Raw genomic sequence first — 24,636 nt, forward strand, 5'->3', positions numbered from 1 at the left:
AATTATATAACTATTTTTTATACAAGTAGTCCAATGTTTCAGTTAATGTAACTAACTTCAAGAAACAGAATTATGCAGTGGAGATTGACATCTGCAGAAGAGAATAAAGTTATGCATACAGTTGTAAGAGCCCTATTTATAAGCTTGTAACACACTTAGAACAGATGTGAAAACATAAATTCTGTGAAACTCAGGAGAAAGTACAGTTTTGTACCTACCATAAATGTAGATGTTCGAAGATCCACATTGCTGCAGTCCTTACACTTGGGTAGTCCGCTGTCCTCGGTCGGCCCGAATATCAAAGTATAAGGCTGACGTCAGTCAGGGCGCATTTGACTGACGTCAGGACGTCAGGGTACAAATGCGCAAGACCGACGTCATATCCTCAGTCTTTTCTTGCCCCAGATGTCAGAAGACCCTAAAAATAAAGGTCAAAACCAAAAGACAGCAAACAACCAACCAACCACCCTTGCACCAACTATATGTACAATATATACAATATACACAATAAGTACAAAGCAACCCACACAACCACCTCTAACTACAGAGGGGAAGGAGGGAGGGTTGACTGCAGCAATGTGGATCTTCAACATCTACATTTATGGTAGGTACAAAACTGTACTATGTTCTTCATCTCACATTGCTGCAGTCCTTACACTTGGGTAGAATCCCAAAGCAGAGGTAAGGGAGGATGGCCAACTACAAGGAAGCAGGAGCCGCCAAAATGCCCTGCAAAACAGCAGTGGCAAAACCAGCCCTGGACTTAGAGTAAAGTGGCAGGTGATAATGCCTGGAGAAAGTATGCACAGAACTCCAAGTAGCTGCCTCCAAAATATCCTTGGTTGCCACTCCCCTCAAAAAAGCTGTTGAAGTGGCAGTAGCCCTAGTGGAATGAGGCCTAATCCCAGCTGGAATCTCCTTGCCATGATGGGAATAACAGAAAGAAATGCAAAACCCAATCCACTTAGAAATAGTTTGTTTTGACACAGGCTTGCCCTGAGAACTCAAAGCAAAAGAAACAAACAACTGCTGAGACTGCCTGAACCCTTTAGTTCTGTCCAAATAATAACGCAACTGCCTGTGAACATCTAAAGTGTGCAAAATCTTTTCCCCCTTATTTTGGGGATTTGCATAAAAAGTAGGCAAATGAATAGTTTGGTTTAAAGCCACACTAGAAACCACCTTAGGCATAAAGGAAGGATTAGTACGTAATGATACCCTATCCTTATGGAAAATCAAGAAAGGCTCAACCGCCATAAGGGCCTGCAATTCAGACACCCTTCTTGCAGAGGTAATGGCCAATAAAAAAGCAGTCTTCCATGATAAATATTTCAACTCAGCAGTAGCTGCAGGCTCAAAAGGTCGTAGAGTGAGTTTCTCCAACACAAAATTGAGATCCCAAGCAGGAGTAGGAGCTTTTCGTGGGGTCTTATATTCTTTGCCCTCTAAGAAATTGCTTGAACAAAGGATGAGAAAACAATGGTGGGTCACAATCATAGTGAGTCAAATAGCTGCAGCATGAACCTTAATAGAAGAGAAAGACAAACCTTTGTCCAGTAACTCAGTAAGATATTGAAGAGCCACACTCAAATTAGGCCCAGAAACATCAAAATCTTTTGCTGCACTCCAAAATAAAAATCTCTTCCATTTATCCGCATACACTTTCCTTGTACTAGGCCTTCTAGCTTCCAAAATAACATTCAAAACTTGCTGAGGAAGTGGAGGCCCACTATGGTTCAAAACAGAATATGCCAGGCTGTTAGGTGCAGAGAGTGAAGCTTGACATTGAGCAAATGGCTGTCCTCCTGTGACAACAGGTGTGGAATCGAAGGCAAAGGCCATGGAGGCTTCCGTACTAGACTTCTTAGTAATGGGTACCAGTGCTGTCGAGGCCGATCTGGAGCTATTAAAATCATCCTTGGCTTGTCCTGTCTGACCTTCAGAAGTACCTTTGGGAGGAGAGGCAGAGGTGGAAAGGCATACACATGAAGATCGCTCCAATTGAAAGAAAGAGCATCCACTCTCCAAGCTGTGGGATGAAACCGTTTTGTGCAAAACTTTGGCAGCTGATGGTTTAGTGGAGAAGCGAACAGATCTATGTCTGGAGTTCCCCATGACACTGTCAATTTCTGAAATACATGAGGATCCAATTTCCACTCGTGGGGATCCATAATTCGTCTGCTCAACACATCTGCTAAGGAGTTCTGTGCTCCTGGCAGAAACCTTGCCTGAAGATTGAGCTGTAAACTGAGAGCAGTCTCCCACAAAATCATTGCTTGCCTGCATAGAGGATAACAATGCGTTCCCCCTTGCTTGTTGATGTACCACATGACAGTTGTGTTGTCTGTTAGAATCAACACCTGTCCTGGAAGAAGGAATTCCTTGAAAGCTATTAATGCAAACTGGACTGCTAACATCTCCTTCATGTTGATATGTAGATGTTGTAGTCTGACAGGCCACTTGTTTTGTATCCACTTTCCATTTAGATGAGCTCCCCAAGCTTTGTCTGAGACATCTGTCGTTAAAATCTGACTCGCCTCTGGCCGGGTCACAGAGAGTCCCTTGTTTAGGTGACATTCCTGAGCCCACCACAAAAATTCCTTCTGAATGCAAGGTATTATTTGAATGACAGTGTCCAGATCCTGGCAGTGCTGTGTCCATACGTTTTTGAGATACCATTGTAGCTTCCTCATATGCAGTTTGGCATTGGGAAGCACCAGAATACAAGATGCCATGAACCCTAAGGCTTGAAGGACTGTCCTTGCAGTCAGCCCGACTGATGAGATAGTTGATGGAAGTAAAGGGATAGACTCTTTTGTTTGTCCGGGGTTAAAAGGCCATCTGGGATGCTGTATTCAGTCTCACACCCAGAAAGCACATGTCTTGAGAGGGTACTAGACTGGACTTTATTTCGTTCACAGAATACCCTAGGCATCTTAGCACTGCTATCACATATTCCAAATGATGAAGAAGCTCTTCCCTTCCTTGAGCCAGAATTAGGCAGTCGTCCAAATAAGGATAGATCTGTATTCCTTGTAGTCTGAAGAAAGCTATCACTGGAGCCAGAACTTTCGTGAACACTCTGGGCAGTAGATAAGCTAAAGGGCAATGCAGAGAACTGATAGTGAGAAGTCCCAGCTCGAAACGCAGATACTTTCTGCAACTGAGTCTGATAGGAACATGAAGGTAAGCCTCCTTGAGATCCAAAGTTACCATCCAATGATCTTTGCCCAGCAGAGGTAAAAGCTGCTGCAACGCCAACATTTTGAACTTGTGAATGTCCAGATAAGTGTTGAGGATAGATAAATCCAAAATTGGTCTCCACGTCTTCCCTTCTTTGGTACTAGGAACAGGCGAGAATAAAATCCTAGGCCCACTTCTGGCAGAGGGACCGGCTGTATGGCCCCTAGTTGGAGCAACAGAGAAACCTGTTTGTGAGCCTCTATCCTTTGTTGAGGAGGAACGTCTGGCATGCCTTTGAAAGGAGGCAAGGTATGGAAATAAAACCTGTAGCCGTGGTGTATGATATCCAATACCCATCTGTCCTGGGTAATTAAACTCCAATTTTCTTTGAAAAGTGCCAACCTTCCTCCCAAAGGTGCCGCCAGACGAGCAGGCTCTGGCAGCTGAAAAGGTAGGTCATTGGGTCTGTTTACTTAAAGGACTGACCCCTGCCCTCACCAAGCCTGTGCAGGAGAACTCCCTGTTCTAGGCCTGAAAGAGCCCTGAGCTCTGCCCTTACCACATCTAGATCTACCCCTAGACTGGGAATCATAAGAAGAATACGTCCACCCTTTAGTAGGCCAATTTCTACTAAACTTTGGAGGCTGGACCTGCAAAAAATCTTTAACAGTCTGCATAGACTTAGCCTTGTCTTCCATTTTCTTTAAAACTGACTCAACAGGAGGACCAAACAACACATCAGATTGTAAAGGAGCATCTAAAATCCTTGTTTTAACATGTTCAGACAAATTCTGATCCCTCAGCCAGGCATGCCTGCGAAGAACTGACCCAGTGGCAGCCACCCTAGACGAGGCCTGTACAGCATCAAAACCACATTGCAAAGAATGCTTACCCACCTGTTCAGAAACATGCACTAAATCTTGCAACTCTTTACAATCAATACCTACTGCCAGAGCATCAACCTTAGACTTCAATAGTGAAAGGAGATAGTTTTGGTATTTCAACATGTGAAACTGGCAATTCAGAGCCCTCATAGCAAGAGTAGAAGAAGTATAGACTTTCTTTCCCCATCTATCCAAGGCCCTAGCCTCCTTGTCTGCAGGAACCGGATTTTTAACAACAGAAGCCTTAACACCTTTAGGCCCCTGGCTAATAGTTTCTGGGTCTGCCCTAGGACTCTTAAAAAGATACTTATGAGCTTCAGGCACCCTGTAATACCTATCCGGCTTAACAGGAGCAGGAGGCAAAGAATCAGGATTAAGAGAAGCCTCTGTAAAAACATCTTCCACTACATGCAAAACAGGAGGTATAGCCAAAGGCCTATGCTGGGGTAAAAACAGAAATTCCCCAAGCCTTTTCCTGGAATCAGAGAAGTCCTGACCTTCCCACTTAAAATGCTCCCTCATGGAATGAAGAGTTTCTGAAAAAGAAAAATCCTCAGGAGGAGTAGCAGAAGGAGTAGAATCATCCACATCAGAATCAGAATAAGGAGAGTACTCCTGCAAGTCTTCAGCCAAGGACTCTGAAACATCTGAAGCCTGCTCAAAACCCCCCAGCTCAGGCTCTACCCTAGGTCTCTTATCAGGAGGGGGCATAGAACCCCTAATCAAAGTAATCAGATCTTCTGCCATTTTAAGCATATGCTTCTTGGGCACAGTACCTGAAGAGCTAGGGGTAACACCGACTGAAGCTAAACCTGGCCTGCCCCTGGGAGAAGCCTTTGAAACAGAAGGAGAGGGCCTAGCTACCTTAGGAAGGGAGGGGAGTATAGTAACCTGAGAAGCCCCCTCAGCCTGACTTGTCTCCTGAGAGGCCACATCTTGTAATAATAAGGTCTCACCCTGGGAAGACAAAGAAACCTCCGGTGGAGCCACCGGCTCCACCGACACCTCTAAAGAACCGGCGTCTGGTACAGACGGCTCTTCTAGCCTAGGCTTAACTGCCTTGTCCTTGCGCTTCTTCGAAGCGGGCGTCGGAGCATCCGACGGCATTTTATAGTTGCACCGCTTCCCAAAGACTAACCTTGCACAATCCAACCTTCTCTTTATAGTGCGTTTATTAAATCTAGCACAAGAGCGACAGCCAACAACGTCGTGCTCAGGCCCTAAGCAAGGAATACACAAAGTATGATAATCTCTATGCGTATCCGTTTCCCACAAGAAATGCAATTATTGACTTTTTCTGACATCCGTAAATGATTGAGGCAAGAAAAACTAAAATATTCCCCAACGGGGTACTTAGCCAACTTTGAACTCGGTCTGAAACTTCTAAATCGAAAAATCTCAGAACGCCAACCGGCACTTGCAATGCTGCTTCTGCATCGGACCATGCGGCAAAAAAGACTGAGGATATGACGTCGGTCATGCGCATTTGTACCCTGACGTCAGTCAAATGCGCCCTGACCGACGTCAGCCTTATACTTTGATATTCGGGCCGACCGAGGACAGCGGACTACCCAAGTGTAAGGACTGCAGCAATGTGAGATGAAGAACATCCACAAATAGCTGCCCAAGAGGAGAATTGAGAAACAGAGGTTGGCATGAGAGGGCACACATTCATTGTAATGACATGCTTTATAAAGCAGGACAACAGGAACTGGTTTTGATAATGGTGGACCTGAATGCACATAGGACACACAACTAGATACGAGGACTGCCTGGGTCCACATTGGTTGGGCAGTAGAAATAAAGACTGAGAGGCCACTGTAGACCTCTGTCTGCCAACTGTCCTGATAGTAGCCAACACATGGTTCACAATGTGATATTGTCACAAGATTGCATACAAGAGTGGCTAATGTGCAACTAGGGTAGACTTCCTAATGTGGAAAGGACAATGGGGTAGAATCAGTGACCGTAAATTCATCCCCAGTGACAGTATGCCCACAGTAAAAAAACACAGGTTGTCACAAATCAGATGCAAGCAGTGGTCATAGAAGACTTCAAAGGTTAGAGACCAGGCTAAAGACCTAGAAGATGGCTGGAGAGAAAGCACATTTCTAGGAATTGCTTAGGGCTCTAGCACCTCAAGAAGAGGAAATATGTGATGAAATGCATCATTCCCTTTGGCACAATGTCTCTTCACACCATCAAATCAATAACAATACCCTAAGTACAAAAAGTATTAAAGGACCTGGGATCACAGGTTGACTGCAACCTTTCCTTACAATGGTAAACACGTGGTGGTCGAAGTAAAGGTTTCCACATAGCTCACTTGATTAGTGAAGTCATCCCTTCGAGAGCAAAATAAGTTATAACCCCCCCTATACTCAGCACTTATCTAGCCCATAATTCAGTATAATGCCCCATTTGGTATGTAACGTACTAAGCACCTGAAGACATTAGAGAGACCACAGAGGTTTCTAACAAAGATCATCAAGGGCCTCCAGCATGTGCCTTACATGGACTGACTGAAATCCCTGTCACTATACTCCGTATTGTATATACTTCTTAGGGGAGACTTATGCCTGGCTTGCAGAGCAACCCAAGACCCATAACTAATGAACTTACTGCATGTTCGTTAAATGGGTCTAGGGCTACCCATTCCAGGAAGTTAATTATAGCCTGTGATTTAAATATGACATGCCACATCTTTGGAACAGGCTACCAGTTCATGTGAAACGGAGCACCTCTATGACACTACCTGGATGAGTGGATGGGGCACCATAAATTCTTACCATGGATAGCATCCACAACCCTCCTTGACATGGGCAGTCATCACTGAATGCAATCTTGGGTACTGACTAGTACCTCTATGGTACTGCATTGGCTTGAAATGGCAAGGCTTAGAATGACTTCCAGGTTGATAGCCTAGTAATCTTCTATGATCCTACAACCTCCCCCTGCTATCACTAGGGAAAGGGTCCTCAATGCCCTCTGTAAGGCCAAGAACACTGCACTGATGGATCATGTTTCATGCTATTTAGAAGGCATCCTAGGCCTATCAGGCCCTCTGAATAGCTATTTAAACTGTAGTCTCCAAACAGGCTTCATGCCTAATGAATGGTGAACAGCAACAGTCATCCATCTACCCAAAGGTGGGGTCCTCTGCAGATCCTGGAAACTACAGACCTATAAATCTCTCTAGTTTCATATGCAAATCCATGGAAAGAATCATCATGTAAATGATAAATAATGACATAGGAAACCTCCAGACATTGGATCCAACCCAGACTGATTTCGGCAAGGGCAGATCACACTTACTCAACCTGGTGGGCTTCTTTCAAAAGGTCACCAAAGCAATGGAGAAGGGTAAAATGGTTCCCACTGCCTACCTTCACCTAGCCAAGGCATTTGACACAATATCCAACTACAGTACTGTTGAAAAAATCAAGAGGTTAGGTGTAAACCTTTATAAAATTAGTACTTTGTGATGAATGCATTACCACATAAGTAAAATAAGATAAATAAATAAATGCATTGAAATCAATGAAGACATGTTAAACAACCGATCATTTAAGCTGCTAATTAAATGAAATGAAAACAAGCCAGAAGAAATTTAAATATTAAGCACAAAATATCTTGGCACCCAAAGTTGACTCATCAGGGGGCCACTGGTTTGCAATAATAGATCTTTCAGATTATGTGTTCCAGGCAGGTATGAGCCTAGCAGTTAGCAGCATTATACGTTCTCCAAGGATGATAACACAATATAAAGAGAAAAAGATTGACTTAAACAATTGGCTTAGTTACTTTTAAACAAGGCGCTTGTCTATTTTATTACATTAATCCATGCATTTGCCAGCATAGGAAGACATGATAAACAAACCATGTTGCTTTCCAAGGTGTGGTCTGCACCTGTCCCCACGTGGCTTTCAGATATTGGCCAAAACATTACCCCCCCCCCCCCCAATAGTACCACTTTTAAGCAAAGACAACCTGAAAAACCTTTGAATATAGAAAATTCTACTCAAAGTAGACTAAAGGTGTTACTGCTCAATGCTAAGAGCAGCAACAAGAAATCGCTTTCTGGAAATGCTCCTCACCCCTGAGAGTGTTGGCATCTGTACAATTACTGACACATACCATGGAAGGTACCTGAGCAGTTCAAGGCTATAATGCCTTCCACACATTTCAACCAAATTTTGCACAAGAAGGGACAATAGGAGGGGTTGTATCAATCTACAGAAAAAATGTAAACAGACCTGAAGACTGGCCAAGCAATATGACCCGTTTGCGCTACTCCGTATACAACTAACCTTAGATAAAGTACCATATCATATCCTTGCTAGTTACAGCTTCCTGTCTGTGACTCAGGATAACCATATCATGTACTTCAAAGTACCGGAATCCCTCACTTTGTAGACCAATACCACATTCATAGGCTATTTCAACTGTCCCATCATAAACTGGGATATACAGCCACTTACATACAGGCTCAAAGATTCCTTGATTTTGTCATTGCAAACACCCTTAACAGCTAGTCTGCATACCTACTATGGGTGTGAATATGTAGGATCTGGCTCTCACAAATGAGAGCATGTTGTACCCCCCCCCCAGCTGTATTGTCTTCAATATCAGATCAGTTTAAAGAAATAAGTTAATCTTGAAATAAAGACAAAGCCCAAAGTCGCATCAAACCTCAGAACCTTTAAAAACTTTTTTTATAAGGCTAACTAGCTCATATTAAGCGATGGCAAAGCTAAATTCAAAGCTCCTCCAAACTTAGAGAACACTGTGTCCCATGTAGAACTGTTTATCAAACCCCTGTATAAGCACATAAATAACTGCAATGAAACAGCATTACCAAAAAAAAAAAAAAAAAACTTAGGGCAAACTCCAAAAACAAGCCCTTTTTGTTCTACAACCTATTTATATGGGTGGTCCACAAAAAGAAAAAAAAATATGATGCTTGGAAATAAGAAGGGCTAGGACCAAAAGGGAAAAAAACTTCCTCATTAGTCCCAGCTAGCAATTCAGGAAAATCTGAAGGCTCATGTGATGAAATTGAGTACTGATTAGACAACTCTAATGGCAGCAAATGGGGGGAGTCAGAAAAAGATGAAAATTGAGATAGGAAAAGAGTTGAACAGGTTAACAGCTTCAATTATCTGGGAGGGTTGGTTGAGGAGAAGGAAAGGTTGAATGAGGAGATCAAAGCTAGACTCAGAGGGACTGCAGCCAACCGGCACAGAGTGTCAGGGGTAGTACATGACAGAAGAATGTCAAAGAAGCTGAAGAGTACGGTGTACAATGGTGCGGCCAGTACTATTTTATGGCACAGAAAAACTGGGCAGTAAAGGCAGAGCAGCTGAGGAAGCTAGAGATGGAGATGAAGTGCCTGAGATGGCTGGTATGATGCACACTGTGGGACAGGCAAAGAAATGAGGACAAAAGAGCAGAAGCCAAAGTAGCTCCAATTGCAAAACGGGTCAAAGAGAACACATTATGGTGGTTTACTCACATCTGCAGGAAAGCCAAAGACAATCTGGCGATGAAAATTTGGGACAGAAAGATGATAAGTGGGAATGAGGGTGTCGAGCCAAGAGGTGGAAGGATTGTGTAAGAGCTGATCTGTGACAGTCAGGCATGAGTGTTAGTGAAGCTTGGGGAGTGGCATTGAATAGAAAGAGAGATGATGACAGTTGATATAACACCCTGAACCCATGGCGAAAATGGGAAAAAAAGGAGTTTAGGACGAACATACTTAACACTTGCAGAACAAAATTAGGGTTTCTGAAATCCATTATTGATTACAGAAACTGTCAAAGTGGCTAATTTGAGACATACATGGTTTACTATGTGAATGTCAGATAATTTAGAGCCATATACATAATTTAGAGACTTGCTATATGGCCAAATCTATTTATCACACTGATAAATCATTGTTAGAAAAGTCCTACAGGATACAAAAGTCTGTTGACAGGTTGATTTAAATTCACCCACCCCACTTCTAATGGAAAAAAAACAAACATTTTTATTTCATTCCATGGCTTGAAAAAGTATATCCTATATTTGACAACTGGGAAATGGTAAGAGAGTACAGATAAAAACAGAATAGCGCTCTGAGCACCCAATCCTGAGGTACTCTAAGTTGTACACATTTTCTCTAAGACAATACTTTGAAGGTGCATCTGTCCTGTTGTCAGGATGGATTTGGAACCATTCATTCACTGACTTATCCAAAAACACAACACATACAAATGACTGACTAAGGTGCTTTTCTCAATGGAGCATTTTTCAGTCCAGGGCATACAACTGAAGGTTAAAGAAAAAAAAAGCATTTTAGGTTCACAATAGGTACACAATATTAATAGCAACATTTTAACAATAGATCACTACTAAGCAGTACTCCTTCTTAAAGGTTTATGCACTAAGCCGAATGGCAGTATTTAATCTGTAAATAAGACATGCAGGAGGGAGAGAGAGAGGAAAAGCAATATGATGAAAGTTAAGAGGTGAGCAGACTAGATTTACCAAGTGAGGAAGGGAGAGAATGAGAGCAGTGTGCTTACAGTAAGGGGAATGTGTGCTTGGTGAAGCTTAATTTAGTAATGTTGTATATGTAAATATGGAGTGGCACCGGGCAGAGAACTAAGGTAATATGTCGGCAGGACCACTATAGAAGCCTTCATGCGAAAGCAGGAAATTTTGTTCTATAATGACCTTGAATAGAGAGTGCCAATCAGAAGGGAAGTTAGTATGTGGGAAAGCTGTTTGCTTTTGGAGTAAGGTAACTGAGTTTACCATTGGGAGAGATGGTACTGAAACTAAAAATGTTGCTAGAGGTAGTCTGCAAGTAAGAATGCCTCTATGTAGAGAAAGAAAAGTGAGAGGGAAGCAACCAGTTGAGGAAGGAGGGCTCCTTTACCAATTCCTTTCCTAACAGCGGGGCTGTGAAAAACAGATTCTGACCCAGAAGAGATGCATGGTAACTTTATACTTCCTTACTTCAAAACAGTATTGGAAGCGAAGTGCAGAAACCAATCAGATACCTACATAACAGGTAGTAAGGAACGGTTTCCAATGTTGAACTACTTCAGGAGCAAAGACAATTCTAACCACCTGATAAGTAAAAGTTTCAAAGGAGTATTTAAGATCCAGGGAAATTGTAACTGGAGCGAGGAATCCAGTTCCCAACTGTTCCTGATTTGGTTAGTTGTCATTTTTTATAAATAAATAAATTCATATCTAAATATAGACAACAGCGATAATACTTCGATAGCTTTCTACTACCTCCCAATAAAATCACATACAATCCAAATTTCACAAAAAACACAAAGCTCCACACACACACATGCAACCAGTTGAAACAGTACCTCGTGTACTTTGGCAGGTGTGTGCAATTATCTGAAAATGTTAAGGTTTACAGCTCAGTTGCTACAGAGAGCCATAGCTGTTTTTTTTCCCCAACAATGCTGTACAAATTGTACAAAGCAAACTAGGTAACCTTACCAAGGGGCTACTCTGACTGAACGGCATTCCACTTTCTGCCTCTGTCCTCATTTCTTCTTCTTCTTTCGGCTTTTCCCGGTTAGGGGTCGCCAGAGCAGAGCACCTGTCTGCGCATGATTGACAGTGCAGTTTTAGTGTGTCGAGTTGCCAGCCTGGCACCCAACCTTCCACAGAAGGCACACACACGCACACACAGACACCTAGGGCCAATTCAGATTGTCCAATCCACCTACAGCTACTACATAAATATACTAAAACATTACATTTGTGGTGAGGTCACATACATGATACAACTGGCTGCAGTGGGGCTGGTATCCTGATTGATTACATGCAAAGTATACACTCTAACCACTACTCTATTACAGTACTGCTTGCAGTGGCTGTCTATTGCTATTTAGCTTCTTGGGCAATTTAAGCTGGCCTAAGCCTAGCAAACTTAGACAGTTGTTAGAATAACAGGTTTTGAGGTCACATGCATTTTCCGAAGGGTATGACATATAAAACTTAGTTCTGTCATTATTTTCTAACTTCATTCTTTAATGATGATATCCCAGTACTTTGGCAGTGGCCACTTATTTCACGGCCGTACACTATACGGCAGGAATCTAGACATTCTCTGGGGATCTCTCTTGTTGGGGGTTTACATGATCTCGCTCTTTTTACATTGCCATACGGCAATTCTGGTGTGCAGTGGGGAGTGTATCTTGTGAAAGCACTGCTCTCAGACAACCCCCTGCGATCGTACACATTGCATGGCAGTGTGCCTTCATGCATATGCATGGAGCGCTGCCGTGCTGCTCCCATGTCTCTGGCTACATTCAGAATTGTGGGATAACATCATTATGTTAAACCCATAAAGTAATGTAATTTCAGATATATTTTACAGTTTGCTGTAGCTGGCATGTGATTAACTTCTGCTCTGCCAGTACTCTCAGTTGAAACATATACATTTAATTCAGTTGCAATAGTGCACAGACATTTCTTTTCTTTCTAGCAGGGCACACTGTTGATGCATTTTAACACAAGCAACTTTACAAATACATTTTCAACACAAGCATCTGTACAAATCAGTTTGATATACAACTGAAATATAATTATTGACAACATTCCAGCTAGCTGTGTTGTAATATCTTACAAAGCCACTGCCCTATTTCTCCTGGCATGGCTGGCAGTACCTCCTATTATCACAACTGTAATTAGTAATTGCGGTTTTTATTATATAATTAAATGTAGTATTGTCTAGAATATATAATTGCTTAGAAAACAAGCCTCTACTGTGTGTTAGGGAAAGTTAAAAATGTTAGGTTAAGAACAGATCTACAAACTTTTCTGAAGAATGAAACAGGACCCACAATAGAAAGGCCTGCTATGTTGGAAAATGGCAGTCTTTTAAGCATTGAATTCACTAAAGTTATACTTATATGCCATAAGAGTATGCTTTGATTACAATATACTATCTGTTTGGCATCAAACTAAACAGTAAAGAACATTAAATATTTACAATAACCACTTAAGATAATGACAAAAATGTCAAGAGGAATAACATTCCAAATGTAATGACAGTGATAGAAAAAAATACTCTCGGTAAAGAGACAAGGAGAGAGTTTCACTGTCTGAATAAAGTTTGTAAAGTAGCTTATGCTTAGCTATGTAATCAGCTTCTTAGTCAAATGCAGGGATTCAAAACAACTTACTATACCACTTATTAACCATTCACATTTCACCATAAAGTGCTTACAGAATACCATTTTAGTAAAGGACAACTAAGCAAGACTGTTATGATATTGCAGTCGGAAGAACCCCCACTGTACAGCTATAAACGCATCTTTAATAATGACACCTAGGAGGCCACTACTTTCCTGAGATTTACCGGACAAAAAAATCAGTAAAACATTAAGGTTTCATTTGCAATAAGTTTACAGTTCTGGACAATAGGCAACACTTCTCTTTTCCTTTTTAAGATAATGTTATACTCCTACTTAACAGAGGAAAATATTTGATAGGAGCAGAGAAAAACTACTTGATTAAAAAAAAAAAAAAAAAAGGCGGGACCGCAACCGTGAATACGGAAACAGTTTCGGTATTCAGCCGTTATGGAACTACTTCTTACAAAAAGACGCTAGCATTGTAAAACGTGCCTATCACTCTAGTTTATTAAAATTACTTCACTTACTGCTATTGTAAGCAAACAAAACAGTGTAGAATTGGACATCGCTAAACTTGCTATACTTAGCAAAAAAACTCAGGATAGGAAAGCACACACAGAACAACAGTCCTCAGGTTTGACCACAAATGTAATACCGGCTTTTAAAGCCGATATTGCATCAAAGAAAGATAGTGTTCGGGTAATTGTATTTATCCCTCTCCACTCACCCTCCATAAACTACTGTAACAGGCAACTTAAAAAAAAAATCATCTCTCAAGTGTCCTTTAAATGTACAAAGCAATATAGAAATGAACCAACACACACACATTATACAGGCTGAGCCGACATGACAAACTTTTGCTACAGGGAATACCGACAAAGCCACATGCACCAGCTCAGTATACTACAACGCCATAGCAAAGGAAAATAATTTAACATAGGAACGGGAGCCTGAGAACGTAAATGAAAAGTCCACACGTGCACCCAGTACAATTTTGAGCAAACTGCTCACAAACAGTCAATGGTTAAGGTTTTTGGGATGCACATGTGAACTGCTGTATAGTGACCGGAGTGAAACAAAGATTTACTGTAAAAAGCACAATTAATGAAATATAACTTACACTTTGCCCTTTACATTTACAAAATAAATTATCACACTCACCAATGTATGAAGCACAACAGAATCCGGTGTAGAGACAGACACTGGCACAACACGTTCCAATAGGAAAAATAAACGTACTGGAAACAAAGACAGAGAAAAAAGTTCCCTGCCTCCTACAGCTGTTTTTAAGCACTCCGGGATAGGGGAAGGACAAGGTAGTGGTGACATCACATAATGGGTGGGTTTCATTGTTGTACTTGGAATCAGAGGCCAGCCGTGGTGATGTAACTTTGGGGGAGGGAACAGCTACGAAAAAGTTCCTGAACTGCCTGGCCTCGATGACATCAGTATTTTGGTGCCTCCAGCAAGCTTTACTGACTCGCGAGAGAATGCATTTGAAAGGTAAAGCTACACTGTACGCTAAAGTAGGCTCTGATCACAGGAGTATAGTGAAATAGGAATATTTTAAATGGTGCTTTATTGTTGGTTGAGGGAGGGAAGTGAAAATAGGGAGCGAAAGGGCAGACAAGTAGAGGAATTTTTTATAGAAACCCGTTGTACTCCTTTAATACATTAGTATGCTAGACCAGACTGCAACAGTTCATACAAATAAGAGAGGACCACAAGTAGGGTAGCCTGTAGTGGATTCCAACTTTTAGCCTGACACCATATAGTAAATCTTTTCCATTTTTCTGTGTAAGATTTTCTGGTAGTAGGTATTCTTGCCTCCTAGACAATGTTAAGCGCATTCTCAGAAAACTGGTGTCTACAAGAGAGCAGAATCTAATCATTCATAATGTCAGGTTGAGGGATGACAGGCTGAGATGAAGTAGCGAGTCCTTCTACTGTGTGAGCAAGTCCAGTGTGGAGGGAAGCTTCTTATGACCGTCCTTGGATAAGTAGACAAGAAAGGGGAACCAGTGCAGCCTTGGCCAATGGGGAATCATCAATAAGATATTTGGATAGTCTCTTTGGGTCTTTATTAAGACTTTGGGAAGTGGAGGGAAAGCATACAAGAACAACTGCTTCAAATGCTTGAGGATTGTAGGTCCTGGTGCAAAAAACGGTAAGTTGTTTGTTGTCAATAGTGAAAAAAGTACAGTTTTGTACCTACCATAAATGTAGATGTACGTGAGGAATGCATCTGCAGTCCTTACAAATGGGTTGTCCTGTCGTCAGGCAGCCCTTCGGTCGGCCGGATTCCAAAGTCTGGGTCTGGCTTCGGCTGGTGTCGCACTTCACCCGACGTCATTGCGGCAGTTCTTCGGGTATAAAGGCATCAGCCGACGCCATTTTCCTCAGTGTTTCTTGCCCCAGATGCCAGGTGCCCTCTTGGTAGGCTAAATTTGGATAAATGCCAAAGTTTCCAAATAGTAGAGAGAAAACACACAAAATAAACATGTATGTACATATATACAAACAAATACACCATAATAGATCCCCCCCAAGCTAGCTGAAGATTGGTAAGTACCCTAGGAGTACCTCAGAGGGGAAGGAGGGTGGGTAATCCTGACAGCAGATGCATTCCTCTTGGACATCTACATTTATGGTAGGTACAAAACTGTATTATGTCCTTCAAGGATGCATCTGCAGTCCTTACAAATGGGTAGAATACCATAGCTAAACTAGGGGAGGAGGTAATGAGAATAGATTATGGTGTAGTCAGGATCCCTTGCAAAACAGCAGTGGCAAAACCAACACGGGATCTAGAGTATAGAGGCAAGTTATAATGCTTGGCAAATGTATGCACGGAGGTCCAAGTAGCAGCCTCTATAATGTCCTTGGTAGCCACTCCTCGTAAGAAAGCTGTGGTAGTGGCTGTGGCCCTTGTGGAGTGAGGCCTGATGTTCTCTGGAGTTTTCTTTCCATGGTAGGAGTAACAAAATCTAATGCAATTTCCTATCCATTTGGAGATTGTCTGTTTAGAAATTGGTTTTCCTACTTTTCCTGTTGCATAAGCTACCAGAAGCTGGTCAGTTTTTCTATTGTTTTTTGTCCTGTCCAGGTAGTAGCGTAATTGCCTGTGTACATCCAAGGTATGTAAGAGCTTTTCTCCCCTGTTCTGTGGATTGGGGAAGAATGTAGGAAGGTGGATAGCCTGATTTAAAGAGACTCTGGATACCACTTTAGGCATAAATGTAGGATTTGTTCTCATGGACACTCTATCTTGATGGAAGATCAGGAAGGGTTGTACTGCCATTAATGCTTGTAGTTCAGAGACCCTTCTTACTGAAGTTATTGCCAGCAGGAAGGCAGTCTTCCAGGATAAGTATTGCAAGTCTGCTGTAGCTGCTGGCTCGAAAGGAGGTTGAGTCAGTTTTTCTAGCACAAAGTTCAAGTCCCATGCTGGCAATGGAGGTTTCCTGGGAGGTTTTACATTTTTAATTCCCCTCAGAAACTGTCTGAGCAGAGGATGAGAGAAGACAGGAGGATCCAAGCTGTATTGTGCTGAAATAGCTGATGCATGTATCTTGATGGAGGAATAGGACAGGCCTGTGTGGTAGAGCTCCGCCAAGTACTCCAGGATGTTGGCTATATTAACCAGTGTCACATCTTGCCCCTTTGCCGTACCCCAGATGAGATATCTTTTCCATTTTGCTGCATAATTCTTTCTTGAAGGTCTACGAGCCTCCAGGATTATGTCTTTAACCCTTTGGGATAAATTTGGGTTAATTTCTGTTATGTAATGTTCCAGGCAGTTAGCTGCAGAGTTTTTAGGTTTGGATGCAGAATGTTGTAGTTGTTCTGTGTAAGCAGTAATGGGATCAGGGGCAGTTTCCATATTTGTTCCCGGGACATGCTCCTCAGCAGTGGGTACCAATGTTGTCTTGGCCAGTCTGGGGCTATCAGAATGATCCTCGGACGTTCCTCTTTGATCTTGAGAAGCACCTTGTGCATAAAAGGAAGTGGTGGGAATGCGTATGCTGTCAGGCTTTTCCAACTGAAGGATAGGGAGTCCACCTTCCAAGCAAGTGGGTGGTAAGTCCTTGTGCAGAATTTCTTCAACTGGTGATTGTATGGGGATGCAAACAAGTCTATTTGTGGTAATCCCCATTCTCTTGTGATGGCTTTGAAGATGTCCGGATGCAGCATCCATTCGTGGGCATCTGTTGTAGTTCTGCTTAATATGTCTGCTAGAATGTTTTCCTTCCCTGGTACATAAATTGCCTGTAACTGAATGTTGTAGCTCAGAGCCACATCCCATAGGTCTAGTGCCAGCCGGCATAGGGGGTATGAGTGTGTGCCTCCCTGTTTGTTGATGTACCACATAACTGTGGTGTTGTCTGTCCTTATCAACAGCTGGGCTTCGTGGAGAAGAGGTCTGAATGCTGGATTGCCAATTTTACTGCCATCATTTCTTTTAGATTTATGTGCAGATGCAGTTGGTCTTGAGTCCATAGGCCTTGAATGCACTTGTCCATCATGTGTGCCCCCCAACCGAGGTCTGAGGCATCTGTCGTGATAGTTTGTCTTGGTTGACTTTTGCAGAAGGGCAGACCTGTGTTTGATTGACAGGCCTGAGCCCACCATAAGAACTCTTGCTTCAGGCATGGGATCATTGGAATTTTGGTTTCCAGGCTGTGCTTGTGCTGAGACCACAAATTCTTTAGGTACCACTGCAGCTTTCTCATATGAAGCCTGGCATGAGGGACCAGAATTATGCAGGATGCCATGAAGCCTAGAGCTTGTAGCACTTTTCTTGCAGTTAGATGGCTCTGCTTTGTTAATGCCAAGAAATAGAAAGGAAGTTGCTCTTTCTTTTCTGCAGTTAGAAATACCATTTGTTTTGATGTGTCCAGTTCTGCACCCAGAAAGGTTATTATTTGGGATGGAATCAGCCTTGACTTTTTTGTATTGACTGTGTATCCCAGGGCTTGTAGCAGGTAGATGACTCTTTGTAAGTCTTCTGTTAATTTGTTTTTGTTGTCCGCTTGTATCAGGCAGTCATCCAGGTAGGGATAGATTTGAATTCCCTGAAGTCTGCAATGAGCAATTACTGATGCCAGGCATTTTGTGAACACTCTGGGCGCAGTAGATAAGCCAAAGGGCAATGCTGAGAATTGATAATGCTCTGATCCTGCAAGAAATCTGAGGTATCTTCTGCAAATTGGTCTTATGGGGACGCAGGTATGCCTCCTTGAGATCTAGAGTTACCAGCCAAGACTCCTTGCCCAGCATGGGAAGAAGCTGCTGTAGGGTCAGCATTTTGAATTTTGGAACAATGAGGAATGTGTTTAGAGCGGACAGATCTAGAATAGGCCTCCATTTGTTTTCTTTTCTTGGTACCAGGAAGAGCCTGGAGTAAAATCCCTTCCCTTGCTCCATAAATGGTACCTTTTCCACAGCACGCATTCTTAATTGAGATATTTGTTTTAGAGCTTCTGCCCTTTGAGAAGGTGGTAGGTTTGGCATTCCTCTCTTTCCTGGTAGTGTATAGAAATGGAACCTGTAACCTTTGTCTATAGTCTGCAAAATCCATTTTTCTCTTGTAATGCAGTGCCAGTTTCTTGAAAATAATGTTAGCTTTCCGCCTAAGGGTGCTTCTAGTTGTTCCCTGGTAGGCGGTGCCACCGCCGAGTCACTGTGATTGAGCTGTTGTAGTGGTGGTGGCTGTATCCGTGCCTCGTTGGTTGTTACCCTGCCACTGGCGACCCCTGTAGGCACCCCTGGATTGGTTTCTGCCTCTAGAGCGCCTATTCCTGCCTCTTTGTGCCTTAGAGGAGTCCGGAAAGGACCAATTCTTGGGGCCAATTCCTGCTAAACCTTGGAGGTTGAACTTGTAAGAAATCTTTTACTGTTTGCACAGATTTTGCTTTCTCTTCCATCTTTTTCAGTACCTGCTGTGCGGGGGCACCAAATAAATTGACCTTGTCCATAGGTGCATCCAAAAGCTTAGATTTGACATGGTCTGGTAATGCCTGCTCTTTCAACCATGCATGCCTCCTGATAACTGTGCCAGTCATGGCTGATCTAAAGGAAGCCTCCAGTGCATCATAGCCACATTTTAAAGAATGGTTACTAACCTGTTGTATGTTATGTAACATTTCTTGAATATACTTTTCATCTAAAGATTCTTCAGAGGACAGCTTTTTAGTCAACTGGTCAAGCATAAACTCTTGATATTGAATCATATGAAATTGGCAGTTCAAAGCTCTAGCTGACAAAGTAGCAGAGGTGTAAACTTTTTTACCCCATCTCTCTAAGGACCTGGATTCCCTTTCAGAGGGGAGGGGGTTTTTAGAAGAAGTAGCTGCTACAGCTTTAGGGCCCTGGGAGATAGTCTCTGGATCTGCAAAAGGGGCCTTATATAAGTGGTGATGAGTGTCCGGAACCCTGTAGTACTTATCTGGCTTAGCAGGAGCCGGAGGTAAAGTATCAGGAGTAGTGCAAGCATCATTAAATGCATCATCAACAACAGATAGAACTGGAGGGATAGCTAAAGGCCTATGCTGTGGTAAGTGTAGAAAGGTCCTAAGCCTTTTTCTAGAGTCTGAGAAATCTTGGCCCTGCCACTGAAATTGTTCCCTCATAGCATGCAAGGTTTCCACAAAGGAAAATTCCTCAGGAGGAGAGGCTGAAGGGATGGACTCCTCAGCATCAGAGTCTTCGTAAGGAGAATAAGAAGCCTCATGAGGGTCTGTATGTTCTGAATCATCAGAAGAATCATCTGTGGCTACTGGCTCAGGGGGCTCTGCTCTAGGCCTCTTTTCTGGAGGAGGGAGAGAGGCCCTGTCTGGATGAGGCTGGGATCCACGAATTAAAGTTATGAGATCCTGTGCCAAAGAAAGCATATGGGAGCTGGTGCTGAGCCTGTGAGAGGGAGGCTTGGCAGGCACAGGTTTGGAAGTTTTGGCTGCTTTAGCCCTGGCAAAGGCCTTAATAGACATAGCTGGAGGAGGCCTAGCAGCTCCACGTGCAGGGGTAGAGATATCTAGTGGAATGGTGTCTGATAAATCCTGTGAAATCGCAACAGAAGGCTGGATTTCAGAAGCCGTTTCTACCAGGATAGAAGAGGCCTCGGTAGAAGGCAAGTTATCGGCTGAAGAAAGAACCGCTTGCTCGGTTTCGGCCGAAACCGAGACACTCGTGGATTGCTTAACCGCGGTTTCAGCCGAAACCGCGGACCGAGTGTCGGTCCTTTTCTTTGCGCTTTTGGTTATTTGCGTGGTCGGAGGATCCGACGGCATAATGTAGGCAAAATCGGAGCCGAAAATCTGTTCAGCAAAGTCCGAGCGACGTCTAAGCGTCCGTCAGTTAAAAGAAGCACAGGCTAGACAAGCTGCTACGTCGTGGTCTGGGCCTAAACAATGTATGCAATAGGAGTGGAAATCTTTATGAGGTATTTGTTTCCCACAAGATAAACAGTTATTAACTTTCTCTGACATCGGCTGAGGCAAGAAAAAGTCCCCAACGGGGTACTTAGCTTTATAGAAGTCTTCGAAGTAGTATTCGGTAGTAGTAATCTCTGGATCTGACCGACCGGCACTTGCGAACAGCTTCTGCTTCGGGCGCCACACGGCAAGAAAGACTGAGGAAAATGGCGTGGGCTGATGCCTTTATACCCGAAGAACTGCCGCAATGACGTCGGGTGAAGTGCGACACCAGCCGAAGCCAGACCCAGACTTTGGAATCTGGCCGACCGAAGGGCTGCCTGACGACAGGACAACCCATTTGTAAGGACTGCAGATGCATCCTTGAAGGACATCAGATCTATCTGTGGCACCCCTGATTTCTGGACTATGTCTAGAAAGATCTTCCTGTTTGGCATCCATTCATGGGGATCTTCCCTTGAACTGTGTAGAAAGTCTGCCAAGACATTGTCCTGTGAGGGAATGTAAACTGCTTAAAGGGGAAAGATGTTTTTGAGGTCTGCTCCAAAGCCAAAATAGCTAGACAGTATTTTCTTCTTTAGTAAAGGCAGTAGAGGAACCTGTGCGTCTAGGAGATGAGAATGTTGAGACCCGGTGGATATCAGGTAAAACTGGATCTTCCTCATATGGATTCTGGCAAAGAGAAGCACAGGGATGGTTGCTGCCATGAATCCTGATGCTCCTAGCATCTTCCTTGCAGTAAAAGACTGAAGAGGAAGAAAAAGAAAGTGGTTAGGCTTTGCATTTTGTCTGGCAGAAGGAAGGACTGCAGCAGCTTGAAGTCTAGTCCACAATCCAAGAAAATTAGGTCTTGGGATGGTTTCACTATATTACTTTTTTGACCGTTTGTGAAACCCACAGCCTGAAGTAGGGCCAGGGTGAATCTGAGATGAGTGAAGAGTGAATTCTAAGAAGACACCTGTATTAACAGGTCATCCAAATAAGGGAACATCTTCATTCCCCGATTCCTGCATTAGGCTATGACTAGGCAAGGCATTTTGTAAAGATCCTGGGGGCTTGTAGAGAGTCCAAAAGGCAAAGGCAAAGCAGAGAAATGAAAGTGTAACGAGCCAGTAGAAAACCTCAAAAATTTCCAATAACCAAGATGAATAGGAATGTGGAGAAAATCATCCTTTAGGTCTAGAGACACCAGGAAAGCTTATGGAAGAATGAATGGAAGCAGAGTTTGCAGATACAACATCTTGAAAGATGGAACAAAGAGAAGGGTAGTGAGGAAAAAGATCCAGAATCAGTCTCCAGTCTCCTCCTTTTCATGGAACGAGGCACAGTCTGGAAAAGAATCCTTTTCCCACATATTGTGAAGATACCAGTTCTATTGTGATTTGCTCGATCAAGGTCTGAATGATAGGATAGAACAACTGTATCTGATTTTGTGGAGGAAAAGGGATGCCAGTGAACATAAGCACAGTACATTATGGCCTTAAACAGACCCTGGGAAAAATCTATCCACTTCTTTTCTTTGGATGTCTGAAGGAAGAAACAACTTAATTTTTTGTTTCATTTTCCTGGGTGTGACATTCGCTTAGACTAAACATGGAGGTTCAGACCTGTAACAAACATCAATGAGTGACCATGGAATTTCCTCTCTAATTAGGATCCACAGTATGCTTGTAAGTTTGCTTTAAGTCCTTCAGAAATTATTAAGCAGGCTTCCCCCTTCTTACCATCATCAGTAACTTCAGTCGCACAGACGTGCAAACATCAGATGCTAACAAAGTCGATATAGCAGGAGTACGAGCAGATGTGCATAGTGCGGGTTTCAAAACCTCTGCAGGTACATCAGAGACTGACTGGGCTGTCATGATATCAGGATTAGGCCTCAAACTTCTTTTATTGTAAGGGTGGGATGTCACGGGTAGAAGGATCTACCATCTTTGCTTGGGCAAGGCACACACTTACAGGCAATCTGAAGGATCTCAAGTTCAGCTACAGCATGTCTTCATGGTGTGGACAGAAACTGGAGCACCTGGCAAAAAATCCACAAGGAGAGCAAGCTAAACACAGTGCACCTGCAACCCATCTGGCAACAGAACCACAAAACTAAGCACGTGAGACAGGGGTATATATTACTTTGTCGAAGATGAACTGCATCAAACCTCCGTTCATCAAACAGAAATCAGCGAACGTTTTACACAGGGAATGAAGTTAGTTGGGCAGCATTAATAAATTTGCCTTTTTCCTCAATGTAGTGAGATCTTGGGGTTGGTATATACAAGTGGGGGAACACAGCTCCACACCTTGGTTGGTTTGATATACTGCGGTGTGTGTTATAGTCAGAATGTTGGACAACTAACTCCACTCCCTGTGTAAAACGTTCACTGATGTGAACGTTCATTGAACATTTGTCGATTTCTGCAAGATGAACAGAGGTTTGCTGCAGTTCATCTTCGACAAAATAATACAGACCCGTGAGGCAGTGGCATAAACCACTGCGCACAACATAATTCTACATTAGTACAGTGCATCCTTTAATGAAAAAATTAAAAAACAGCTAGCAGAAAATCATCTCAATCAAATAGTCAACACACATTCCTACCTTGTGTTGTTTGCTTAGACTGTGATTTAGTCTTCACTGTGCTGATGACAGCCCAGTCTGGTTCATAACCAGGATCAAATATTTCCTCTTCTGTCTGGGCCACACCATTTGTAGTTGATTCCTGTACAGGATACCACATGGTTAGGGAATTCATGGTAAGAATAAAGCACCATACATTAAAAAATGTAAAGCATAAGAGGTACAGTAAGAAGCAGTAAAGATATCAAGAACATACAGCAAACATGACAAGGGCTTTCCCAACTGTCAACTGCATATTAAATCCTGTAGATTAAATCCTGTTTAACTTATTCCAAGTTGAAGCCACTCATAAAAACTGACATTATTCCCTAGCAGTTACTATCCAGCTATCAAATGAGAAAAACGACACAATAAAAGCTGCACTTAGGGTTGTGTCTACTACTAATTTCAAATAATCACTATGATATGTGATTAAACAACCTACAACACAGAACCTTCCTAGAATACATTCTAGCCCTTATAATGTTAGGGGCAGAAAATCAACAAACAGAATACATCTCTTATGCAGTTAACTTCCAATACAAACACTAAACACTAACTTCACAGTGGTGACACGATTTTAGAAAATATAAAAAGTTTAGATTCCAGACCTTCATTGCCCTTAGCAATGTCCTGCTAAGTAGAGTAGTTTTTATGGTGGTCCAACTTATAAAAAGTTAAAGGATTAAATCAAAGTAGTACTCTTATAGGATGACTGCAGTCAGTTTAGGGCACAGTCATTCTGCATTACCCTAAAAAGGTGACAAAATTCCATAAAGACATGTTAGTCTAAAGCATGGGGTAAAGCACTGTACAAAGGGACTTCCAAAGAGACCTTAAAACAATAACAGAAATAAAATAAATAAAAGAAACAATGATCCTAGCAGCTGCCAGGATCAGGTTTTATGTTAGCTTTTTTATTTCATCACAAGGAACACAATTCTAGCTGCCACTTCAACAGTTTTAAATTGGATTATGTGTACTTAAACTTCATATTCCTGCGTCATGTCACTAACACAGTACCACTATATTATGCAAATAGAAATTATGTATTTACCACAACACTAGACCCTTTCATTCCTATCCATCTGATATGACTACTGGATCTCCAAGCCACTTGTCAGATCGATACTGACAGCTTTTCCCTCCCACAATGCACATGTCCTCTCTCGCCCAGCTTCATTAAGATCACATTTGCTGCCTAAACAACTATGATAAAATATACTTCCTTTGGAATATTCAAACAGATGGCTGGGGAATGGTGAGAGGGTTGACATTTTAGGAGGGAAAGAAAGGATCCAGCATTATGGCAAGTACACAAAGTACAGTTGTGTAAAAAACTTAGCATAACAGTAGATGTCTTGCTGATC

At 42.5% G+C, this 24,636-nt stretch overlaps 1 protein-coding gene across 1 annotated transcript in view; it reads right to left on the minus strand.

The window, feature by feature from the left end:
* TBC1D17 (TBC1 domain family member 17) overlaps positions 1-24,636 on the minus strand; it is a 1,580,308-nt gene that overhangs the window by 1,160,972 nt on the left and 394,700 nt on the right. Inside the window, exon 4 of the mRNA XM_044059599.1 lies at positions 23,249-23,369. Coding sequence (XP_043915534.1) covers positions 23,249-23,369 — 121 coding nt within the window. The remainder of the gene's footprint in view (positions 1-23,248; positions 23,370-24,636) is intronic.

The sequence above is a fragment of the Protopterus annectens genome, chromosome 17.part0 (genome assembly GCF_019279795.1).
Source record: "Protopterus annectens isolate FY-2018-M chromosome 17.part0, PAN1.0, whole genome shotgun sequence".
Lineage (NCBI taxonomy): Eukaryota > Metazoa > Chordata > Ceratodontiformes > Protopteridae > Protopterus > Protopterus annectens.